Source organism: Falco naumanni, chromosome 4 (assembly GCF_017639655.2).
Source record: "Falco naumanni isolate bFalNau1 chromosome 4, bFalNau1.pat, whole genome shotgun sequence".
In the NCBI taxonomy this organism is placed as follows: Eukaryota; Metazoa; Chordata; class Aves; order Falconiformes; family Falconidae; genus Falco; species Falco naumanni.
This window is the reverse complement of record NC_054057.1, coordinates 73,102,357-73,128,470: the sequence shown is the minus strand read 5'-3', so window position 1 is coordinate 73,128,470 and position 26,114 is coordinate 73,102,357. Positions and strand designations below refer to the sequence as shown.

General features: G+C 38.4%; 1 protein-coding gene across 12 annotated transcripts in view; it reads left to right on the top strand.

The window, feature by feature from the left end:
- RBFOX1 (RNA binding fox-1 homolog 1) overlaps window positions 1–26,114 on the top strand; it is a 916,301-nt gene that overhangs the window by 130,086 nt on the left and 760,101 nt on the right. For all 12 annotated transcript variants that reach the window (XM_040592408.1, XM_040592428.1, XM_040592416.1 and 9 more), the window contains exon 2: window positions 24,149–24,211. In XM_040592408.1, the coding sequence (XP_040448342.1) occupies window positions 24,149–24,211 (63 nt within the window). The remainder of the gene's footprint in view (window positions 1–24,148; window positions 24,212–26,114) is intronic.

The window sequence follows — 26,114 nt, the reverse complement described above, 5'->3', positions numbered from 1 at the left end:
TCTGAAATTTGTGGTGAGGTGAAAAGGCACGTCCTTAGGTTAGAACGTGCATTATTCTGAAGGTATATTTTACCATTAGAGCAGAAAAAGGGGTGGCTTAGAGGGGCTTGGCATCTCCATCCTCGGAGCTATTCCAAACTCACCTGCACACAGCCCCGAGTGGCCGGCTCTGCCTACACTGGCTGGGAGCAGGGTGTGGGACCAGGGACCTCCAGGGTCTCTCCAGACCTACATCATGCTACATCAGTCTATGGTTCTGTAGTAGAAATTCTTACCAAAAACCCAGTATAAATTCATTAATATATATATTTTTATATATATATATATTGTTATATAAGTAATGTAAATAGTATAATCTTATTTTGTAAATTCCTGCAATTATTTTTCCTCTTTGTTCTTCATACTTCAGCAGACAACTTATTTTCTTTCAAAAGGTACACGGACCTAGGGGTTTTTTTCTTTATTCCCCACCCCCCCGCCGTGATTGAAATAAACACGTCAGTTGTTACAATAACAATCAATGTAAATAATTTGCGCTCAGATTCCATGCCATCTGTATGTAGTGTGGTTATAATGGTGATAGTTTTTCTGTCTCCCTCTTTATAGTTAAAAGGGTTCTTTTAATTGATTTTTACAATCCAAATAATCCATTCTTAATCTGACGTAATTCTTTTATTCTCACTTAACATTGTTTATAGATTTTAATCTCTGTTGCTGTTACTGATTAGGAACTTCTTCAGACAGACTTCTTCAGTGTTTGCTTCAGACAGTTGCATACACAACTGAAATTAAAATGGAAAGTGCATACTTCTATGTTGGTTGCAGGAACTGTAAATTTACTTGAGCTGTAACATTATTTTAAAATGATTTCTTGTAAAAGATGAAATTACTTACAAAAACCTGTTTTTTTCTTGGAATAGTTGAAAGTGTGTTTTCAGTAATATATTAATATGTCAGGAAAAAGTGGAATAAATAAAATCTGAGGCTGATGAAAAGAAAGGAAGGAATAGGGTAATTTAGCACTGAAATTATCCTCGAGTTGATCTTTAAATATTTCCAGGAGAGGAGCTGGCTGCTAGATTCAAAACTGAAATGTTTCATCCAATTTAAAAATCTATTTCTCTTCAGTGACAAAGCCATTTTATTTCAGTTCCTCACATGTGAATGAAGAATGCAAGTGTGTGTCCTAGAATGTTTCCCAATGATGAGAAGAGGTCTAAAATATTAATGTATGCTCTCAGATGGTTTATATATAAGCAAAGTGATTCAGAATTTTTTATTTAAAATAGCGACTTGTCTTATGCCTCGCATTCAGCGTGTTGCCAAAGCTGGAGCATGTGTATCGTTGCTGTTTCTGAGCTGAATGGAGCTTTTCTTCTCAGTACAGGATGGAGGTGCATTTTGTTTGCAGATATTCCAGCCTGCGCCTCTCACATGCTTATTCCTTCTGCTGACAGAAAGGCTTCTGCAGCTAATGGCTTTCACTAATCATCTGCCTCATTCAAATCTTGAACATCTGACCTGAATATCTTTTTAAATAGCAGAGTAGGGAAAATAAAGTTTTTCCACCAGCAGTTGTTTTGGAATTTTGTTAATTGAACTTAGGCACGAATTATTCAGTTCTGTGCTGACTAATGTGGTATGCTGAACCAAATAAATTCCTTTTGTAGCTCCCGTTAACAGTCAAATTACACTCAGATAAATATGATTCAATGCAATTTGAGTTACATGTTATGATCTCACACGTTTTAATAATGTGATAAAGTCTTGTTGGTCTGAGGGAAAAGATTTGTTTGAGAATTAAATAAGTTTTACAAGACAGCAACTTGGTAATTTCATTTTCAATGTTCTGGATATGGTTTTGCCAGATTCATTGTAGCATCAGCCCATTAAACTGGCCACTTCGGATTTCTGTAGAGCTTTACCTGCAGGAGAGCAGAGCTGTGTGTGGTGGGTACTTGGCAGGTGGGCAGGTTGGATAATTTTGGAACAGGTTGAAGTTTTGAATCATTTTTGGTTTTGGCTAGTACACAGGCATATATTACCTGTATGTTTGAGCATAGGCTTTTTTCAGGTCTTTCAGTATTGTTAGCCTGTCTTGTAGAGAAAAAATGCGTATCTCAGATCAGACTGCCACTGAAAGTTGAGGTAAGGAGTGGTTAGATTACAAAGGGTTGATAAAATACAAAATCATTTTCACTTTACAACTGTGAGACTATGAGTAGTACATAAATCAGTCCACTCTCTAGGTGGTCAGTGCTGCAAAATGGTTGGGCCACGCAGTTACACGTGTGTGTGTACACCCTGTCAGACTGCTGGGAGGGTCAGGCTTGTCTTTCTGAACAACGGTCCTATTACTTTTGATGGAATGATGAGAAATGTTAGTCTTAGTGTGAATAGAAATCATGAGATTACAAGGGGGTTTGATTCTTGGAGGTGTTTAAAAAACACATAGATGCGGTGCTTAGGGAGATGGTTTAGAGATGGGCTTGGCAGTGCTGGGTTAACAGTTGGACTTAATGATCTCAAGGGTGTTTTCCAACCCAAATGGTTCTATAATTCTATGATGATTGTATGAAAAAAATGGCACAGTGGATGTAAAGTTCAACACAGCTGAGAAATGATATATGATGGAAGAAAATTGTCCTTTCCTACAGAACTTGTTAAATCAGCAGCAATCCCACTGTAAGTCATGTCCTGTTCAGTAGTAGAAATTAAATAGCAAACATTTTCTGTTCTTCCCTGTGCTCCTTCCATTCTTGTTTAAATTTGAAGATGCATGGATTTGGGGACTGGCCCAGTTTCTTCTGTAACAGGGAGCATCCACTCAGCAGCACACCTGAATGTATAGCAATACGCCTGGGTAACGGTTATAAAATTGCCCAGTGTTGCAGAGGTTAATATGTATCTATTGTTTATTTGTTCTCTTTTGCTGAGTAGGCAAGTGATTGCCTGATACCTTTACTCTGACACATGTCAATTTAACTGGTGCTGCAACCAGCCCAGCCTGGGTAGCGCATTCCTAGAGCCTTCCTTGAGAAATGGGTCAGAGAACTGTGGAAGTTCACCCTTCCTGGGCTTCCTCAGCAAAACCCCTCCCGGGAAACAGTCCCCTCCAGCCCCAGGGGTGGGGGGGTGGGGGTGCTGTCTGTGTAAGTACCAGCAGCAGCAGAGAGGCAAGTGGAAGGTGGAGATGCCCCTTGTGACAGTACTGAGGATTTATGTGGCATCACGGTGCTTTGGCTGACAGCGCCTAGTTCCCGAGTTCAGTGCACTGAGGTAGTACACGGATCTGTCACCTTCACTGAAAATGAGGCAGTAATTTACACCGTGAATGGTGCTGTGAAAGTCAATGGGAGAGGGAGGATGGTGTTCAGCACAAAAGCTGACAAAATCTGATTGTTAAGTACCAGTCAGTACATTAAACTTCATATCTCTCTAAAGAGCAAGGAGGGAGAGAAATACCTTATATAATATGGAGACGTTACAGAAGACAGATGCCAAGTGAATGCTGTATAAAACTTGTATGGTTTAATGCATTTTTGGAGTCATTAGACTACCTTTTCTGTCTACCCTTCATTGTGACAGCTGCAGTGTGTCATAGACCTTAAATCAACAAAAAGCAGTGGAATATCTTGTTCTGTTTGGTTGGCGAAGAGCTTCTGTTAAAGTCTGTGTTCTGTAGAGATGGCTTCCCCATCAGACCATCTGCCTTGACTATATTGAGACTTTCGTTTTCGTTTGCAAATTTGCTGACATTTCAGCAAAACCACACCATGATTAGGAAATAAACTTAATTCTGATACAGAAAATTTGTAGGTATGTGTGGAAGGAAAAAAAAAGACTGGCAAAAGTAGTAGCAGAATGAAAGAAAAGTTGGGCCTGATCATCAAGTAGAGAAATAATCAGATATGGTGAGCAGTGATTTGTATACTGAAGGCAACACTTAGAAGCAGAGGGAGTGTGATGTAGTACAGTTTACCAAAATGATGTGTGACCTTACTTGGAAGGTTGATAAAGATGCATTTAAAAGGTGTGAAAGTTTCCAATACAGCCTGTGATTGGGTCCATAGCTTGTTCTACCGATGTTGTAAGCCAGTAGGGAGTTATGGATGGATTATGGAAGGTTCTTGAGAAGCATATTGTTTAGAAAGGTGTTTCAAAGTTGACACATATCAAAATAAACTGTATTATGGGAAGTGTTTTTTTCTCAGAATGACACTGAAGCAGAATGTTACCCAACTGACTAATGAAGTCTGGACTTCTGCCGTATCAACAGCCACATTCCATTAGATCACAAAATGGCAGTACTTGTACTTGGCCACCAAATCTTTGTGATCCCCAAATCTCTCCCAGTTTATTTAGAAGCTCTTTTCCTGGCACCCACTGAGTGCTGGAGACTAAGGAATGAGTAAAAAGGCTTGTCAGAAACACTTCTGAATGAGCAAAACCTTCAGAATTCAATAGGCTCAGTTTATTTTTCACTTAAACCAAAGAATCAATTAAAATACAAATTGAAACCAGGGTTCTTAAATAATTGCATTTCTGGAATTGGAGGGATTTTTAAAAATGGAAATTTGTGGTAAGCTAGGACAATTATAATTACTGCATCACAATTTATCATCTTCTATATGCAAGAGGAATAATGTGATCTGCCAGTGTACATCGTAGAGTTTTCAATAGGTTAAACCCACAGCTGATCGCCTGTGAAGGTAGTCTGGGAAGCTTGAATATAGTCTGTAGGTCATTACCTTTTATAGTTTACCTAGAAATGATAAGGTTAAAACTAAGGTTTATCTTGCCCTCGTCAACCAGCTTGAAATAATTAACCTGAATGCATTGAAACACAAGTATTTTCTCATTTTGTTATTAATTTCTTGTAGAGTCCCTTAATATTTACATTTTTTCAGTCTGTGATGGAATCTGTTAATAACCATACACAGTGTCAAGAAAAATCATTGGTGCAGTAAGATGCTTGGAAATGGAGTTGTCAAATGTTCCACTAGTTGTTCTTTGTTAAAAAAAATGATCTCTCGATTTGTTATGTAACAAACCTTAATTTATTTGCTTTTCCTAAATCGCTCTTTTACTTTTTTGTTCATTTGGAATTCCGTGAAATGGTTGGGGCCAGACAAGCAAAATTTTTCCTAAATCACATCATTTTTTATACGCTAGCAACAGGAGAGCAATAAGTTACTTGGCTTCCAGCCTTTCCACAACCTCGACCTGTGTGCTTTCACCCTGCCAGTCTGCCCCACTCTGAATTGCAGTTTCATATTCCAGTCTGTAATGGTAGGCTGGATTTTGTTTTCACGTTTACTTTGATGGATCGGAACTCAGTCGTACCAAAATGTCTCCCCTTGAAGAAAGAGGGAAATTGGGATTTGCATGATCTGTTTGGACCCAGCCACTCATAACGCCGTAGGTGTCGTGGTGGGAGGCATGGTACCTGGCAAGCGTGTGGGCTTTTTTGTTCTGTTTTGATTGAAATGTTTCTTTGGTAGTTTGAGGAGGAAGGGCTGAGGCAGGAGGACATCATCCTTGAGCCTTTGGGAGGCGTTTTGGTATTTCAGGGCATGCACAGTCTTCCTCTCTGTTCGGTATAGTAGGTGACAGTAGTTATTCCTTCATGTCCTGGACTTCATGGCTTCCTTCCTGCATGGAGATACTGTAACAACATGAAGTTCTCCGGGTGGAGATATCCTGTCCAAATCTGAAAGCTGAGCTGTGCATCCAGCCTACCAAACCTAAAGCTGCTGGAGCCTGCCTTCTCCAGATGGTGTCCGTGGTGTGCTCTGTTCAAGAATACTTGGGCGAAATCTGACCGGTATATCAAGAGCAAAACTGCATTTTTGCCACGCAAATCTAGTGTGGTGTGATTTGAGTGTGAGCCCCCAACAGGAGTTACAGCTTTGTATTGTCCAGTACATTCCTGTGCAGGTAAGATGAGAAAAGAAGTAACAACTTCCAATTACTGTCTTCCATTACTATATGTTTAATTTACCATTATGAATCTCATTGTAGTCTATTTACTACTTCATGTTCTAGTGAATTAACACAGGGGTCACAAACATTATTTTTTTCAGCTTTAAATGATATCAGAAAATGTAAAACTGAAGCTTCAAATCAGATTTTTAATCTCAGAGAAATAGAAGTGGTGGCATTCATATGTTTTTCCATCAATAGCAAGCATATTAAATCTCAGTGCCGGCTAAAAATTCTTAGCACAATTACAATACAAGTCTATTTTTGAAAAACTAAAACTACTTATCAAAACATTATCAATATTTAAATAGACACTCCAGAGATGCATTAATATTTCTGAAATTATTCAGATTGTGCTGTACATATTTATTACGCACAATTTGGATGATATTCCCGGCTGCTATTTTTTGCTGTGCATCTGTTTATGAACATTTTTACACTTGCTTAATACCCTGGAAGCCACATGATGATGTGAAATTGAGGTGGGAGAAAACATATACTCCAGTAGTATTCTCACATCCCATCGTAACTGCAGTCAGCAGTTATAACAATAAAAAAAAGCTCAACTGATCTTAGTTTTTGGAACATTTCCTTTTTTGTGTGAGTTTAAGCCACTGTTTATGTGCAGCTCTGTAAGAATGTTTTATCACTTTTATTTTATTTTTTAATTTGTTGACTTGTATCTCCTATGCTGAAGTTTTGGTTATCTAAGGAAAAAAATAAAACTCTAGAATCACTTGCTGTAGGAAGATGCAGTTGTATTCAGCACCCTTAAGAAGATCTGAAAGTAAAGCTACACAGAGTTTTTAATATGTATTATTTGTTAAGATACTTATTTAAATCTATGAATAGAATATTTTTTAAAAAAACCTGTTTTTATCTCTGTATTCATCATTTCCAAAAAAAAAAAATTATTGATTGTTCTTGGGATGGGTAAATGGAGGAGGAGCCATACAATGGACAGGAATTGATTGTGGTCATAAAGAATGCAAAAAGTGATTGCAGTGTAGCAGCAATAGCTTTGCAGATAGCATACAAGAAAAATCCTAACTGTTCCAGCTGGGCTGCAGTAATATATCTAATTATGTGCTTTGTATGAAGTAGATCAGCAGTCCTCTTTATTTTATTATTCAGTAATACAAATATTAGTATTGCAGATACATTTAGAACTAAGCACATAACTTGTCAGTTTGGGGGCTAATGGTCCAAGCTTGTTTATTTCCCAGTGAGATGTTTTCATACTTGCTTCCTTTATTTTTATATTGTATTGTTAATATTTTAAACAACATTTTTATTTCTGGAATCCAAACCTGTATGGTGCGTTTGTTTTTTTTTTAATTCACCTCCAGAACTTCAGAAATAAAACTCAGTGAGAAAAAGATGTGAAATAAGGCAAACCAGCCTTTACAAACTGTAGAGTAATTCCAAATTGTTATTTTACTGCTGTTATCCCTGCCTGGATTAAGAACAAACCTTTGTAATATAAGTCTGCTTCGAAGTTTTATTAACCAGTTACTTAGTGTGAAATTAATTTGTTTGGGAATAAGTGTAAATCATCTGAGGCGAAAGAAAATTGATTTTTACACTACCTTTCACTTGTTGCATTCTTAGTAGTATTGGCTTCATCAGACTCTCAGAGTGTTTCTAAGTATCATAAAACCTTTAAAACTTGATATATTGAGGTTCTTGAATGGCTTGCAGACATTTGAGAATTATGTTGATGTTGCGTTGTTACCAATCTAGTATTTGGTAAGGAAATGTGTGCTTTATTCTCATTACAGCTGTAAATAGAACTTTTTTTGTCTGACACTAGAGAAGAATGGATACATGCAGGGAGAAACTCCTAGACTTTGGAACAATGCTGTAATAATAAAGATAAAATTCATATGAATAGCATTTTCACAAATATGTTTGGAGTCACCGAAAGCATTCCAATCATTCAAGAATTCATAAACACTCTAGTTCGCTGGGCATTTTGCTTCTCCGTTAGGCAAGCTGTCAGTCAAAGTTACCAGCCATTGCAGAAAATCCCCAAGAAATGAGATATTAGACACATTTCTCCCTTGCAGTGCATGTATAATTATACAACTACTAATATAATATACATGCTAACATGGCAAAGTACTTCTTTATGAAATAATAGGACAACCTAGAAAAGACAAAAAATATTGAAAAATCAAATCCCAAGACTTATTATACAGTTTGCTTATATATATCTCAAAAATTAAAAAAAACCCCAAACTCGACATATGAAGGAGCATAGTTTACTCTTTTTCTGTAGATGCTATCTAGCTGGTTTTGTTGTCATCCTACATTCATTTTAGCAAAATATTAGAAATTAGCTGTAAGCATTTGATTTTCTAGCTATTTTTAATATTTTGGAGGTATTAAACGGGATTTTCTAATTTAAGTGTGTCAGTATGATAAATAAATATTGCAGGCAGCTCCTTACATTTTTTGGCTTTGGCTTTGTCCACAGAGAATTACAACTTTTTATCAAGTTGTAGTGGTTTATTTTCAGTTTATTTAGCAGTGTAATGTCAGATAACCCGATTCTATCAACCATATTCTCATTTAATGTTGATTTATTACACAAGCAGTGTATTTTTGTTTCATTGAAAGTCCTCATTAAGTAAGTTCTGTAGAGTCTGAAAAGAGACATATGCATTTTTTCTGCAGGCTTTAGCTATTTTTTTGCAAAAGGAATCTGCCCTGGTGAGGATGATGGTGAAATACTTCCTCAAGGCCTGAATCGAGGTGCTTGACATTCAGTAATAGTGGAGGCATGAAAAAAAAACACCCCAGCACTCTGTTTTTTAAAGACCTGGCAGTGAATTTAGATTTAGATTATTAGTTTATTTCCCAGAGGCATGAATTAGAGCTACCTTTAAACTCAAAGAAACCAGTGCTACTTATTTCTGGAGCAGAGATCCTGTCTAACTTGCCATCTCTCAGCTCCCACCAGTGTTCACATTCTACTTATAAATTCTGTTTCCATAGCTTCAGGCTATTTGCAGTGATCTTCTGCCACACCTTTCTTTCCAGGTGCATTAAATAAGGTATATTTACATTGTCTAGCTAAATGCTGTTTGTTATAATGCCATGTCTTTGAGCAATTATAATGGAGGCTTAAAAATGTCTCCCACCTAGCTAGAGTTTTAGAACTCTTGTATTGTTTGAAAAATAGAGCATTTCAGAATACGCTGCCATGGTTGTCCTGGACTCAAACTTTCCAAGTTTCACTTTGGGTGCTTCTAATCTTCTCTCCTGTAGCTCTGGAAGCACTGGGGCCACAGGAGTTACTCCCCCCATGCTCAGCGAAAGTTGGCGCAGATGTCTTCTGATAAGCGCAAAATAACTGATAGTTTGTTTTCTTTCACATTTCTTATATAAAGGAAATAATGTGAATTAAAGTGGGTATATAAGAAAATACAATTAAAACTTGCCATTCTTGCTTACAAAGATGTAATATGTGCTGACTGTAACAGAAGTTACTTTTTTGTCTGTCCGTCTTGGGTAATAGTTGTCTTTCCAAATAGGTCTGAATTACTTGTGCAGTTTGCGTCTCAAAATTATTTTTAATATGTTTTCATTTTTTATGAATTTGATGGGAAAATAGTTTTATATTAATATTGAACAGTAATTGCTTTCTAAATAGTCTTATCAGTTTTACTTAATAAAAAAATCCACTCAAGGATAGAAATATTGTGCAGTTTATTACTGTATGTTCTAAACTTTTGAAAACCAGCAGTTTTTAAATATAATGATGGTAGTTTTCTCTTAGACAATGTAGTAACCTTATGCTTTCCTAAAGCCAGGTAACTAATGGAAAAAAAATGTAATAGTAACTTCTAAAACTTGTGTTATATTTCTTGCTTTTGAGGTTTTGCTTCATGTGCAGCATTTATGATCTTGTAGCATTGCTAGTCTCTTCTGCCAAGTGATGTTAAGTTTTGAAAATATTTCCACAATGCTTCTATATAGTGAAAAACCTCACTTAATAGGTTCTTAGTGAAGTTGTATTTGAGATAGCTAATTCTGTACAAATGGTTGCTCTGGTGTCTGTACGGTGGGGGAGTAGTTCAGAAATGAGTCTGCAGTCATTCCACACCTGTATCGACAGTTAATGCTCTAATGTTCACTGGTAGCCTGCCAGTGTGTGAGAAACAGATGCCACTCTAATTAATAGTCAAAATTAATACCCTTCATAAATGAAAATGAATGAGGGGAGACAGTATAAACAAGTTAATTTTCTCTCTGTTTTCAGAAATTTGATTTAGTATTTCCTCCTGTGGCTCCACCCTCGTTTACCTTAAGTGTTATCTTTACAAGTCTGGAGAGCAGACATCCAAAACTCTTCTACATGACATCAGTACGCTATCCTGTAAGCTGCAGAAATGACGTTTATTTGAAGAATGCCAGCTAATGTGTTGAGTCTTCATGTTTCTAACCAAAGAAACTACTAGCAAATAAGAAAATGCGAGATCAGTTTTGCTTCAGTATTGCTTGTTTTCATTTCAAAATTGTGTAATCTTAATATATAACTTATAATCGCTTGGGCAAAGGCCTTCTTTGAAAAATGAGGGCGTATTTTAGTTGTTTTCATATCATTTTGTATGTCTTTATTCACCTCTGACACTTGTTAGTGGAGTGCTTCTATTTTTCTTATGCTTGAATAATAGCACATCATTTCTGTTTTGTTTCGATGTGCCAAGGAAAGTGTGCAAAGATGGAGCACGTTGCTGGCATGCCATTAAAAGGAGATTTTGATTCCAAGAAAGTACAAGCAGTGTATTCCTTTTGCAGTAAATATGCTACCTTGATTTTAAAAAGTTTCCTACAAAGAAACAGCTAATTACATTGCTAGCACGTTAACAGAATATGTAACTTGAGTAAAGGTGGAACAATAAATCAAGTAAAGTAATTATATAAATTGAAGCATCTTTGAAAAGGAGGACAACAAGTTGCATGAGTGTGTTATTTAGTACCAACTTAGTATCACAAGAGCAAACAGTACGACAGGTAAAGTATATCAAAATATTAATTAGATGGATTCATGCTATAGCTTATAATAAATGTCTACTTACTGCTTCTCTTCAAGGGAATTGCTAATAGAAGTTAAAGCATAACATCTTGAATTATTCACAAGTATCTGAATTATGATGTGTAGATCTAAGTGATACCCAGAAGAGCTTTGCTGTTCAAACAGGACAAAGATATCAGTTCCCTGGAAGTTGTGTCTATGAGATTTCAGTCATTCCTTCCTGTGCACGTTTCAAGCTATAAAGTATTGTTTGTACAAACTATAGTTTTTTAAAACTAAAATAGTTATGGTTTGGTTTGGTAGGCTAGATCTTTATCCTGCTTTAAAATTAAAAAAAAAAAAAACCAATGAAAATATTTTCCAAAATGTTTTACAAGGTGAGAATTTTTTACAAATAAATATATATTTAATATAAATGTTGCCGTAATTCCTTTAGACTAATCATTATCCAAACATCCAACAGCATCCAATATCTGCAGCTTTCAAGGTGATGGTTTTCAGTAACAAAATATTGAGCCATTTTTAATTTGACTTGGTAAAATTCTGTTTAAGCAGGCAGTTATCTCATAGTCCTTCTAACAATTTCTCTTAACGCCTTTAAAAGAAGATGACACTGCACTGCATCCAGGCGGAATTGTTTGTTTCTTTTTTTCCACAGAAGGCTATGGTTTGCTCCTTTTAGCATAGGTGACAGCTTTTGGAATTAAATCTTCGGAGTGTAATTTTTTATGAGTTATAAATTAGAGATAATAATTTAACCATTTTAATTGGCAGATACTATTGGGCACTTGGGAACTCAGTGGGAAGCTGTGGCAGTTCCACGGTGCAGAGCAGCACTGCCATGGCCGTCAGGTGGGCTCCTGTTCCTCCTCCCCATTCCCGCAGGAGAGGGTCAGCGGCTGGAGCAAGGGCACGTTCCCAGAACCACTGGGTTAATTGTTCTTAGGTCCAGCAGCCAAGGATCAGCAGAGCGGCTTTCCAGTTTAAATTAGTTTTGAGAAGATTCTGTCTTCTAAAAGTTACTAGTACTGGCGAGAGCATTAAACCAGCAATGATATTGGCAACAAGGATTTTTCAGAGGCTCTTGTTCAGAAGCCACATGGAGGGGAGTTTTGAGAAGCATGCATTTTTAGAATTGTTTTAACAACTTTATCCTTGGTTTGAGCTCACGTTACAGCACTTTCATATCTGCACTAAAGACACTGATCTGTTGCTTGGCATTGGAGATGATCTTTTTCTAAGATTCAGTCAAGAAATGTGTGAAGAAGATAATTTATTTTTTTTTTATGGGAGTCCAGAAGCTTCATTTATGTGTTTAGTTTGAGAAGTGAGTGCTGATTTAGAGTGAAATTCCTGAGAAATGTAGCTTTGGCCAAGGAGAAAGTAGGAATGAATAGTACTTAATGCTGTAATAATCATATTTGTGTCTCAGATTGTGAGATTCAGCATATGTCCTTATTCCCTCCCCATACTGAAAATAGCAACATTTTCATTGTAACTACATATGGCATGAGCCAGATTCCACTCTGCCATGATCATTTATACCTCGGCTCCAGCAAACCTTCTGATCCTGAACCGCGTGGGCAGGTGGATGGAGGCAGACTTCCCAGCGGAATCCCTGTACAGTTCAGGGCAGGTACAGCAGCACACCCGTATTTTATTAATGCAACAAATATAATGTGAGTTCTTGTAGTGCTGGCTGTCTTGGTGAGTACAGGATGTAAATGAAACGAAGAGATGGGATTAAATGTGTAAATTTGGAATTGTTTTGGAAGGCAGTTCTTAGGGAAAACTTGCAAATATACAGGGAAAACGATAAAGTGTCAATAATGGGAGTTATGTGAGGCTGCAGTATAAAGAATTGTTGCACAACGTGAGACTTGTCATTTTCAGAGGTAATACGGGGAGTAGGAAAAGAAATGGAATAATTTAAATATGAAAGGCAATGAAATGGAATGATTCAAAGTATGACTAACAAGGTGATGTAGTGAGATGTAGTTAAGCTGGATGCAATGTGATTTTAAAAGAAAGGGGTACGTTTAGTAATAAAAATGTAGATGTTCAAAGCAAAATACAAAATAAGCAATAGATTCTAAGTGAAGCTAATGTTTAGTAACTGTTTCGGTTTATATACTGTTAGACATCTAATTATAATTTAATTAATTTTAAACTGCCTCCTACATTTATAAACATTCGGAAAAAAAAGAGGGGGGGAAGGGAGGGGGTGGAACAAGGTTGTAATGTAAATTCAACATTGAAAGGGAAAAAATAAATGGGATGTGACTTTACAGTGTCACTGTAAAAAAAAAATGAGTATTTTACTGTGAACTAAGCAATGTCAGATAAAATAAAAGATGAGTAAGACTGAGAGATAAAAAATTAAAAGAAAGTGTAAATACCACCAAGAAGCTAGAAGCTTGCTCTATATAATAGGCAGAAAATCAAAATAGTCTGGAGTTTATGAAAGAATACTGGCCACTGCCACTTTTTGGTGACCTAATATTAGACTGGCTAGAGCACTGGTTAGGCACAATGAGTAATGTATTTAGGGGTTTAGATTCTATCCATTGACTTTTAGGTTTCACAGCTGACATGCTAAGTACGTGCCATAAATTATCTGAAATTTGGGCACGTTCTTAAATGGGTTAAAGTAGTGGATTTCTGGCTCAAAGGATTTGGCCCTGCAAAAACAAAATGTATGTCTTATTTCATGTATTTCTGTGTCTGATTAGCAAGGCAAAGACTGCATACACAATGTACCTATGTTGTAATAAAATATGCATACTTCTTTATCAATATCTAAATATAGAATAAACATTTATTTTCTCATTCCTTGTTTCCCTCACTAAATGGGAAGTGCTGTTGTTTGTTCAAAAACAGAAAAAATCCTGATTCCTTTTTAGATTAAAAGATATTCAGAATGAGCTCTGCACAGGGAATTTGTATGCTGAGCCTGTCAGGCTGTGAATCTTTATTATTACTGAGCTTTATCCTTGAGTACATAGCTTGCAATCCAGTTTGAATATTAAGTGTCAGGCTCAAATGCACTGGTGAGAGATTTGCAGCAGCCAGCAGGTTCCTGTTCTAACCTTCGACGCCTTTGACCTCTGTCTTCATTGATAAGTGGTCTTATTTCACGTGTGTCAGCTTACTGGTGTGAGGCTCCTGATGCTGTGAGTGATGGAGAAGGTACCATTACCTGCGGTTTGTGATTTTCATAGTACGCAGGGAAGGGCACAGATGAAGAAAACGATGTGTGGAGCTGGTCATTCAGAAATGTGGAGGAAAGGGAGTGATGCTTACAAACCCGGTTCTTTATCTGCTTGGATGTATCACACCTAGAAAGAACTGTAGTTAAAAAAAAACAACTTTTTGTTGTTGTTTACAAATTGGAAATGTGGGACAAATGGTTCTTTAGAGCTGTATTCTGGGTGCCTGGGCTATGGGTTTCATCACTTACGCTTTTTGGTCCTTTTTCCTACCATGAAAAGTAAAATTTTGTTAGCACAGGCAGCAGTGTTTGTAGGGTGTGCTGCACTTGGGGGAATCTCCTGCTTTTCCTTGTCACAGCCGTGCTTCCTACTTGCTTCTGATCAGAGGTGGAATGTCCATGGACTTTCTCTGGAGCATGACGTTATATTTTGTAATCATAATCAATTATACTCAGCTGGAAACAACAATAACTAATTCATTTGAAAAGAGACCCAGCCCAAGGTTCTCCTGTTTGATGTAAAATAAACACTAACTTCATTTAAAATCAGTTGTAGTTATTATACCTAGCAGAGGTAAATCTACAAACATGGAATACTTGTGTTATTTTACTGTTTGCTTCTCTTTCATACTGAAATCTTATTTCTTCATAAACAGTAAGAATATTTTTGATGAAATCTGTAAAGATACCTCATGTGCAAAGGTAAATACAACTTTTGCCTTCTCTATAGAAATAGGTCTGTGACGGGTCCCACGAACTGTCTGGGATTCAGCATAGTTTATGTGACATCTGGTGGGAAGGCTGGACCCTTTCAAAAGGCTGGCACCTTACAAAGGCAGTTTTCCTGAAGACTGGTGACTATCTGCTAACCCTTCCCACCCCCGCTCCATCCAGTGTGTCAAAGGATGCTTGTGTTTTCTGCAGGGATAAAACTTTCTTTGGATCAGATGATTTGGAGTGCCTACCCAAATTAGACTATTTTTGTCCACAAGAAGCACGTTTCAGTCACTGAAATGTGCTGTACCCTCTAACTACAGGTTTTCTGTTAGGGCTCATAACTACTGCACGCTACTGCATTGCTCCTGATGTGCTGCAGTTTCCTGATCGCGGTGATAGATGCAGACCAGAGCTGAGCTGTTTTGGTAAGAATAATCATGTCATAAATCACAAAGCTATGGATACACGGCTTTTTGTTTTTTCTTTTTTCCTTTTGGCAGCTTAATTTTCCCTTGTTCTGGTCATCGATTTCAGGTTGTATTTATTAGCAACTAAAGTGCATAAGCAATGTCAAAATTTTCATTAAAAAAGAACAAAAAAATGGGCAAATTTACTATTCTTTTCCCTCTATATCTGAAATTTCTTTCAAAACTGCATTGCTTAAGCAGGCATGATTCATTTCTTGACCTATGATAGATGAGAGAACCATTAGTTTAAAAATGCAAAATGTAAACTCCCTATTCTGAAACTATAATGTTCCTGCTTTTTAGTCTTTGTCAGTATCAGGGTGTTCAGTGCTAAAAGCTCACCATTGGAATTGATAGAAAGACTCCTCTACAGTTGCACTTAATAACAGTTAAGCCTTTTTCAAATTACTTGGTTATTTCAGCATCTTCTTTGAATGCCTTGGTCACTTGAATTTGTGATAAATGCTCTTTCACTCTGGCAGGCGTATGAGCATATTACCATGGTTAAGCATATGAGTAATGCTGCTGATGTTCGTGGAATTGTTCTTTCTGCTCAAGAGCTTTGGTAGAACAGTCTTTGCTGCAGAAAAGTGAGGGAAAAAAGAAACAATTCTGAAGAAAAGTTCTAAACCTGTCATTTGCGTAAGTAGTAGGCATGATGACTATAGTAAGAGAGAAACTTGGTGCCTGGGACTTTGCCACTTTCCTGCCCGGACTGGGGAGCTGGTGTTCCCAGAGCAGTAGGCTCACGCATTTGTAGCAAGCTGCCTTTCCAGCCAAAGTTTTGAAAGACGCTTTTTTTTTTTTTTTAAGGGATCTTTTTCAAGAACTTACACTAATAAAACAGTCAATATATAGAGGGTTGATTCAGTATTTTGTTTGGCTGGGTTTGGTTTTTTTTGGAACTGCTTTTGAAAATATTTTCAAAGAAACAAACCAATTTGTATTACTTGTTCAGTGTATGTAACTCTTCTCCTTAATCCTGAATAATTTCCAAAGTTTATTTTTTATTCTTCTTTCATACAGAGTTAGTTTTTAGCTCTAGGTGTTTTATGCATCAGGAATAAAGAAACATGTGGCTGTATTTTTGGTGTAGCAGGCTCATATTGTCAAGAGTGCTTTTAGGTAGGCACATAAACATAATTCTCATCATTCTGCTTTTACTGCACCCATCTGTCTGTTGTCTGTCCAGATGATGCATGGTTAAAAAAAAAAAAAAATATATATATATATATGCGCTTATAATTGAAAGGATCATTGAATGTCACTGTCAGTATTACAGACTTTTTCCCATTTTGAGGTGTGAGTTCTGGAAGGCTGCTGTGTGCAATAACCTCATACTTCTCATGGTACTGCTCAGCCTGTACTTTGGGCAGTTTGGGCAGTACTACTGCAGGTGAAGATGGCACATTTTGACATTGTAGTAGCATGAAAAGAGACTAACAGGTGTTCCAAAAAAGCCAGAGAGATAAATTATATTAGGTCATGATAAAACCATGGTCATGATTACAAAAAAATATTTTGACAGCAATTAGTGGTGTTTGTAATGACAGTGGTACTACTCTATTATGAGGAGAGGCTTGGTGGTCTGCAGAGTGCTGACCGATTGATGACTTCTCCTCAAAGCTTGAGAACACTGAAGACTTTACTCGTTGGCTATGTATGCACACAGTCACGATAGCGGATGTAAGGCAGATCTGGTGCATAGCACTGTAAAAATACAATTTGACCAGGTTTTGTTTGGCTTTGTTGTTGTTGTTGGGGTTTGGTTTTTTTTTTTTTTTTTTTTTGGAGTGTGTGTGTGTTTTGTTTTGTTTTTTTTCCTGAGCTCTTTAAATCTGATTTGAAGTAAAGAAGTCAAACCCACTAAAAACCACAAAGGCAGGACTGAATCTGTCATATGTAGGCTTGGAAAGGAGGGGAATTACATTAAAAGACCACAACTTTTCCAGATTAAACCCTCTAAAATTGTATTTCTATATTGAGGATTTCATTAGTAATTTGTGTGAAGAGGAACTGACTTTTATTCCCATGCAGAGGGAGGTTGCCTGTGGAGGCCAGGCAGCCACCACTTAGCATAAATACAAGCTGTAGAAAATGCTGATCATATCTTTAGCATCACAACCATTTAGACAGTAAGATATTTTGATTATCAACTTGTGCTTTTTTTAATAATAATTTTGTCGGAAGCTGAGGTTGTTCCTAAAGGGCTCTTTAGTATGGTGCAGGAAACAATTTAAATTTGTATTTCTTTATTGAGCAAGCATTGAATTATGAACCAGAAAGCTCAAATATTGTTAGGAATATAATCAGTGAAGTACATCACAATGCCTTTTTTCTTTTCCTCTTTTACTTTCTCTCCCACGGTCCAGTTGATGTCTTCATGTATTGTTGGGACATTAATCTTGATAATGGCAATGTAATGCTACCTATTTTGAAAAATGGATCTGAAATGAAACACTCAGTGAAGAAGTCAGTAGTGAGGTTTTGATGCCATTTGCTATATCAGCCATGTCTAGTGCCAGATTTTCTACCTTACTTGTGAGTCCGTTTGTCCTTTCCCAGTATTTCTTTTGGTTTCATAATATTTTTACTGTTACACTTAATACTACAGCTTTTATGCTGAATTTATTTAAACATCTGCACGACCTCTGTCACAGGGGTAACCATTTTGAACTCAGTGGCTTATCTTATATTTTAAAAAAGTGGGTATTTATTTAAATCCTCTGGCAATTTCAACCATCATCTCAGGGTAGGGGGATATACCTTGCAGATGATGGTTTTATCTCAAATGAGATATGGAAATAGAAGCAAAGATAGTTTGAGGATATCACAGACTCGTTCCATATTGCAGCCTGTACGGTGCTGCTCTGCGGTAGGGCTCACAGGAGGCAAAAAGAACTTTTTATGCATCTTGTACAATGTTTTTAGAATAATCAATATTTTAACATATCCATAGTATTTTTACCTATAATAGTAATAATAATAATAATAATGATAATACTGCAGTTAGGAATGTGGTGTTTGTTACAGTCTCCATGGCACAGGTGAGAAACTGTGTGTTTCAGTTAATATGTTAAAGTTCTTAATTCAACATATTAACCGAAGGCCTCTTGCCCTCACATTGCACAGAATACTTGCTAAGGGCATAGCCCTGGCAACAGGGAAGTTATATTATAGAATGCTTTGCCAAGGTCTAGGACAGAGCTGAAAACAGTTCTGTTCCCACCTTTCAACTGTCTCCCCCCATTTACAGATACAAGCATACAGAATAGAGTATCAACCAGCAGAATGCAGAACACTAACATTTGGCCTTAATATTTCAAGTACGTTCTTGTGGCAAGAACAACTATTCATTTTCAAATGCCATTTGGACAAGACCCTATTCACATGCACCGTATCTCAGTCTTTGTCCCCCTATCATAAAGAAAACCTCCACGTTTCTTGCATGCAAAATTATGCTTTCTGTACTACTTGGATTCCAAATGTGTTGGATACCCATTTACTTTTCATACAAAATTTACTTAATTTTGACAGATCAAACCTCATAGAAAATTATTTTCACAGGACTTTACAGTATTCTTCATTTTATAGCAAATATTTCCTGAATATTATTCTTTGCAGTGAATACCGTATATCCTATATCCTTTTGTTGTCGTTCATTGTACTTTTTTTCCCCTTCAGCACAGAGCTTCACTCTTGATGTTATATCAAATGTTTTTCTACACCTTGAGTTTCTTCTGTATCTCCTTCACAGAGTACAGTCTGTGCTCAGTGTGTCATTCTTCCCAAGATTCTTTTTCGTTAGAAAATGGACCCGGGGCATCTTGCTTCCATCCTGCTCTTGTCACATGGACACCGTTCCCTGGCAGCACCGGGCCACCTTTCCATCGCAGCAGCACCACTCCTAAGAGAAGGGAATCTATGAGAACCTTAACACAAACCTACCACGAGGCTGGTGATGGTGACTGCGTCAACTGCCAGGTGTAGGCACCATGATTTCAAACATAGACACGGTAGGGCCTGGTGTCAGCTGGCTACTCCTGGAGAGCGCCAGGAGCTGAGTCCCTGCCCTTCCCCATGCCCTGCTGGGTCTAAACATGGAGGGCAGAGCCAGGTCCATGGCATTTCCCCACAGGAAACCAGAGTAGAAGACAAATGGGAGAGAAGATGCAGCAGAGGCGTAGGGGGTCCACCCAGGAGACAGGTTGCCTACAACCCATCTCCAAGCTTCAGCCAGGGCTGGAGATGGGTGTCACCAGGGTGTGGCTTAGGCCAGGGGCCAAAGCCTGAGAAACAGAACATTTTTTTTCCATTGTGGTAAGAAATCCTGTTCTGACAAATAGTCATGAGAATGATCAAATTCCAAAAACTCAGCAATAATAAGGTGATGATCAACACTTCTGATTAAATGTAATGGTTAAAAAGTGCAGCTAGAAATGCTTGATAAATAGTTTCAATCTACCTCTTCTGAGGCCAAGCAATGCAGCGGGATTCTCCATCAACGTTGAGCATGCCAGAATAAATATCAAATATAGCTTATCATATTCCAGTTGCATTTCTTTTTTTCTCCTTTCCTCTTTTTTTAAGCTGATGTTCTAAGGATCTCCTTTTAGTGCCTACGAACATCTCCTTTGACAGACAGTGCAAATTAAAAGATATGGCTAGGCAAAGGAAACTGGAACCCAAATATGCCCCCTGGGTTTTCATTTACAGTTAGAAGCTACAGACACAATTACTGCTGACAGAAATTCAGAAGCCAGTGGCAGAGTGCATGTGGCAGTAGACTCATGCCAGGCAGTAATTGGGAAGATTATTTTTAATCAGAGCATATCCTACAGCCCAAACATTAGAAATCTCTTGTAAGGCTGACAGGAAATTAAACTGAGACCAAACAAAAAAGCCTCGAAATAGAAGTAATATGGTTAGAAGTCTAATGATGGCAAAACTCACTGCTTGTTGTATTTAGCTGTTATCTAAAGGGAATGACTTGTAACTTGCAGCACAGATATCATTGTTTAATTGCATTTTTAGAACAGAATTAAAATAAAAAATACCAGATTAGATCAATTTTTATGTAGGCTTTTGATAAAGGTGTGAAACAGTAGGCGTTATGTCAGGCTTAGTAATTGTGTATATGTATTACTACTAATTTTTATTACTGCTTTGGGGTTTGTCTGTTTGTTTTAATTGTAATATAATGTTTAAGGGAGCTGCTTCTATGGAAAAAATGGTACTCTTGGAACGCCCAGGGATGGTAAGGGCTATCTTTCCCAATGAGCCTGTTTGGGCTGCCTGAGCTGACTGCTCTGAGGGAGGCAAGACCAGAGTATTCTCAGTACTGCGTCTACACGCCTGAAAACACAACTTTGACATTTGAAGGTGAATCTTAAAGCATCATCTTCTTTGCCAGGCTTCCACATAACACACTTAGTGGGACAACTTCTAGCTGACTCCCAGGTGTTCCCTTTCTCAGGGAAGCAAGCCTGGGCGCTGCAGGGCGGGAGCGCTGCGGTGGGTCTGGAGAAGGCTGTTGTTGTTCTTGAATATGCCTGTCACACACAAATCTTGTAATACCAGATGCAAGCAAAATGTTGCTAATTGTATATTCATTTCTGTGTGATAGGAATGCAAAACAAGAGCCTCCTTCATGTCATAAGATATATGACAGTTATAGAAATGAAAATTTACTGTTAAAAATGCATATCTTGTGTTCCTCCACAAGGCTGCTTTTAGCTGTGTGGACAGTCTTAATGACATTTCATCTCAGTACAAAGAATAATAAAGTTTAATGTCAAAGTCCGTAGTCAACTAGGTTATCTTGAGGCTTGTAAATAGGATTTTATCAGAGTCTAGGGTTTTTTCCACAAAAATTATTAACATTTTTCAACTGTATTTCCTTCTGCTGCAAGTTGCTTCATATTATCATGTGAATATGACTGGAAAATCTTGCTTGTTGTTTAGATATTGCCTGAGTAGATAACAAATAAAATCTACTTCATAATGTATTTCGTTTTTGCAAAGTGGTCTACACGAGACCTGGAAATCCAGCGATGTGCTCTGTGATAGGTAACGGAACTTGGTCAGGTCCGCGTGGTTTGCAAAGCCTGCGGGTGCACTGCGCCAGGAGCTTCCCTTAGGTGGCCTGTGTTACAGAGGCAGCTACGCCGCTGCAGGCAAACGGGTACGTGGCTGGATATTCCTTTCACTGGGGAGAAACCTTTACAAACTTTTGTAAAGTTTGTGAACATACCGCTCTTCCTTTTGGCCAGCAATATGGTAAGAAAGTACCATCGGTGGTGGGATGGGTGCAGGACTGCGCGTGGAGTCCCGCTGTCATTTTGGCAGGTGCTGTTGGACCGTTTGCTTTGAGGAAAATCTTTCTTTGCTTGTCATATTCAGATCGCTAAACATTTGAACAAATTTCTGCAGTCGGTAGAGCATGAAACTTTAATATTTCGATGTGGAGGAAATTAGTAGAGGGATGAAACAGTACTGTAAAATTAGGCAAAATGAGTAATTGCTCACTGGTTAAATATTATAGCCAAGTTAATTGTTTTAGAGGTAACTATTTTTACAGTTTCTCATGGTTTTGCTCTCATTTAATGCGACAGCACTTTGTAAATGATGTGACAGTATACTCTTACTTCTTCCTGGAGTTGCATATATTCTTAAAATTCTGTACATCTTATTTCTGTGTGTATTCTGAGTTTCTTCAGTCACTAGAGTGTGAAACTGCCGGATAACTAAGGAACACTAGCAGTAACGGTTGGGAGTATAATGTTTCTAAAATTAATGATTAGTAACATGATGCCAAACAGAAAGTCTGCCAGGATTGAGTGGTCAGATACAAGTCTTTCAGAAAAGGAAAATTAACATATTGTAACCATAATGGGATAGAATTTTAATCACTAGGAAGTCTAAAAAGTGAGAGTTTGTATTTCAAAAAACACAAGGATTTAAAATTGTGCAACACAAGTACCCCTGATGGAGAAAACCTCAGAGACTTAGTTTTCAATTATTCAATTCAGTTTTGTTGACCATAAGTAAGTTTCACTGTGGCATGACAAGATGGTCCTAAATCAGACATAATATTTGAAAATGTACACTAATTACTTAAAAAATACTTCTCCTTAGAGATTTTTAAGGAACTCTTGATACCATTAATTCACCTTTCTGTTGTGCTCAGAGATATCTTTGATCTCACACAAAGAAACACTACCCAGAAAGGAGAAGATGCAGTAGTTCTAACTTCTAGTTTATGTGCATATGTAGCCTTCCTATGTGAACTGCATTTTCTGTAGTATTTTTACATGTATATGGTCCATTATATTTCATAAGTAGGAAGCAATTTGTGTCTTCAGCTCAGAAAATTATGAACGTGCAGAGTTTTGGCAGTAAGACAGTTGCAGTTACTGCTAGGAGCTTCAGTTGTGAAATTGGATCATACTTTCATAGATGCTTTCCTAGTGATGGTCCCTGCTCTAAGATGACCAAAATGCAAGTGTTTTCTGTTGCTGATTATTACTTTTTCAGATTCTGAACCTGTCAGGGCTTTTTTTATTTGCGATAGGTGGGGTTTTTTGGTGGTGGGTTTGTTTGGTTTTTTTTTTTTTTTTGGTTTTGTATTTGGTTGGTTTTTTTAAAATGTGAGATAGTTGCAGTATTACCATAGTTGCAGTATTACCTGACATGCTTGTAGAACCTGTACCTTTCCGATACTGGTAGTTCTTGTTATTTACTGTCAACTGCATTAGAGACAGCCACTACGATTTATGAATCAGTAATTTTTTGTTTATTTGTTTTGTTTAAAATGAAGTCACATATGAGGAATAACATCCTTTGTGAACAAATATTCAGTATATTTACTGTTTGGAATTTTATCTAAGTGGACAAAAAGTATATTAAATTTATCTAGAGAATGCTTTGGTAATACATATACCTAGCTACGTACTTTCTTTGAAGAGTATTTGGTATCAGAGAGTATATACTACTACATGCACATGGAAATGAAAAATGCGTATTGGGAGAATCCGTTATGAAAAACATGGCTGAGCTTACTGTAACTTCTAAAATTCAATTAATAACTCAGTAAAATATTACATTTCACAAAGCTGCTCACCAATAAGAAAAAGTGGACTGGAATAGAATGTTACCCTATTCTAATTCCCAGCTGTGTGCATGTGTAATATATTTTGGATGGCCCCTTTTGTTTATGCATTTTATGATCATTTTTCTTCTGAAAAATTGCTTGAAGTTTTCAATTGAAAAATACACAAAAAGTAAATCATGGTTGTGTGTCTCTATCGAAACAGAAATCTATACTGGGGAAAATTTTAAACTATGGCATAGTAATTGCATGTCTATTTTACTTAAGTTCATAATGCAAACCTAGGATTTAGGATTCAAATAAGTTGCAAACCGCCTGGAAATTTTTACTGTCTTTTGAACAATTAATTAATAAACAATAAATCTTTGTTGGTATTTGTGAATCAATAAGCAGATTTTGCTGCTCAGCTTTGTACTACAATAAAAATGTAATTATGACCCAATTATGTATGCATACCTTCTTGTGAAAGCCCAAATAATGCATTATCAATTTTATATTTTATTACAACACTTTAAGTCTTAAAGCCTACCTTCAGCTGTCCATGGGTGCAGGGCACAAATACAGTCTCCTTTGAGTCTCTCATTTACAGCAAGAATGTGTTTTTCTTTTCTTAGGAAACTACACAGAAGCCCCATGCAAGTGGTGCCTATTGTTTTCATGATCGGAGCCTTCTTTCAGTAAGTGCGCTGATTTTTGTTGTTGTTTGTTTATTGTACTTTCCTTGGAATTTGTCTGAAATCTCTGTTGTGCTGTCACAATGAATGAAGACATAATTTGGACTTCACAGCTGGCCATGCTGATCACAGGATAACAGACGGCTCAGGGTTGGAAGGGACCTCTGGAGATCTAGTCCAACCCCCCGCTGAAGCAGGGTCACCTAGAGCAGGTTGCAGGGTCGTGTCCAGGCAGGTTTGAATGTCTCCAGAGGAGACTCCACAGCCTCTCTGGGCAGCCTGTGCCAGGGCTCTGTCACCCTCAAAGGAAAGAAGTTTTTCTTCATATTGAGATGGAGCTGCCCGTGTTGGGGTTTGTGCCCGTTGCCCCTTGTCCTGCCGCGGGGCACCGCTGAAGAGCCTGGCCCCATCCCCTTGGCACTCGCCTTTAAGGTGTTTGTGGGCATTGGGAAGGTCCCCTCAGCCTTCCCTTCTCCAGGTGAACAGGCTCAGCTCCCTCAGCCTTTCCTCACAAGGGAGATGCTCCAGTTCCCGCACCATCTTTGCAGCCCTCCGCTGGCCCCTCTCCAGTAGCTCCCTGTGTGTCATGACCTGGGGAGCCCACCACTGGGCACAGCACTCCAGATGTGACCTCACCAGGTCAGAGCAGAGGGGGAGGATGACTTCCCTCCACCTGGTGGCCACGCTCCTCCTCATGCACCCCAGGACACCACTGGCCTTCTTGGCCACCAGGACACGCTCCCGGCTCATGGGCAGCTCACTGTCCACAAGAACTCCCAGGTCTTTCTTCCATCAGGTCAATCCCCAGTCTGTACTGGTTTGTGGGGTTGTTCCTCCCTAGTTGCAGCATCTCATACTTGTCTTCATTGAACTTCATGAGGTTCTTCTCCCTACAACTCTCCAGCCTGTGTAGGTCTCAGTGAGTGGCAGTGCAACCTACTGGTGTATCAGCCACTCCTCCCAGTTTTGTGTCATCAGCAACCTTGCTGAGGGTGCGCTCAATCCCTTCACCCAGGTCAGTGATGAATAAATTGGAGCAGGACTGGACCCAGCACTGACCCTTGGGGAACACTGCGAGGTACAGCCTCCAGCTAAACCTGCGCCCCTGCGCCGCTGATCACAGCCCTCTGAGCTCTGCCAATCCGCCAGCAGCGGGCCCACATTCCCCTATTCATCCTTTTCTTACTGATGTACTTGAAGAAGCTCTTCTTGTTTTCCTTGACCTCCCTCTCCAGATTTAATTCCAAACAGACCTTAGCCACCTTTGTTGCCTCCCTGCATGCTCTGACAACACTCCTATATTCCTCCGAAGTGGCCTGTCCCTTTTTTCACATCCCGTAAACTTATTCCTCCCGTTTGTGAGAAGCTCCTTTGTCTTCCATACAGGTCTCCTGCCCCCTTTGCTTGATTTCTTACTCATGAGGATGCACCTCTCTTGAGCTTGGAGGAAGTATTGCTTGAATATCAGCCAGCTCTCTTGGACCCCCCTACCTTCCAGAGCCCTAAACCATGGGATTCCTCCAAGCAGGTCCTTGAAGAGGCCAAAGTTAGCTCTCCTGAAGGCCAGGATTGCAGTCCTACTTAGTGACCTGCCTCCTCCCCAAAGGATCCTGACATCTCATGGTCACTGCAGCCAAAGCTGCCCCAGTCTTCATATCCCCAGCCAGTCTTTCTGTGTTTGTGAGTAGAAGGTCCAGCATCACACCTCACCTCGCTGGCTCCTCCACCACCTGCATCAAAAAGTTATCAGGGCTCTGCAGGAGCTCCTGGCCTGGCTGTGCCCAGCTGTGTTGCCTTTCCAGCAGGTGTCAGGGTTGTTGACGTCCCCCATGAGAACCAGGGCCCGTGATCCTGAGGCTACATCCAGCTGTCTGTAGATGGGCTAATGGACTCCCTCTTCCTGGTC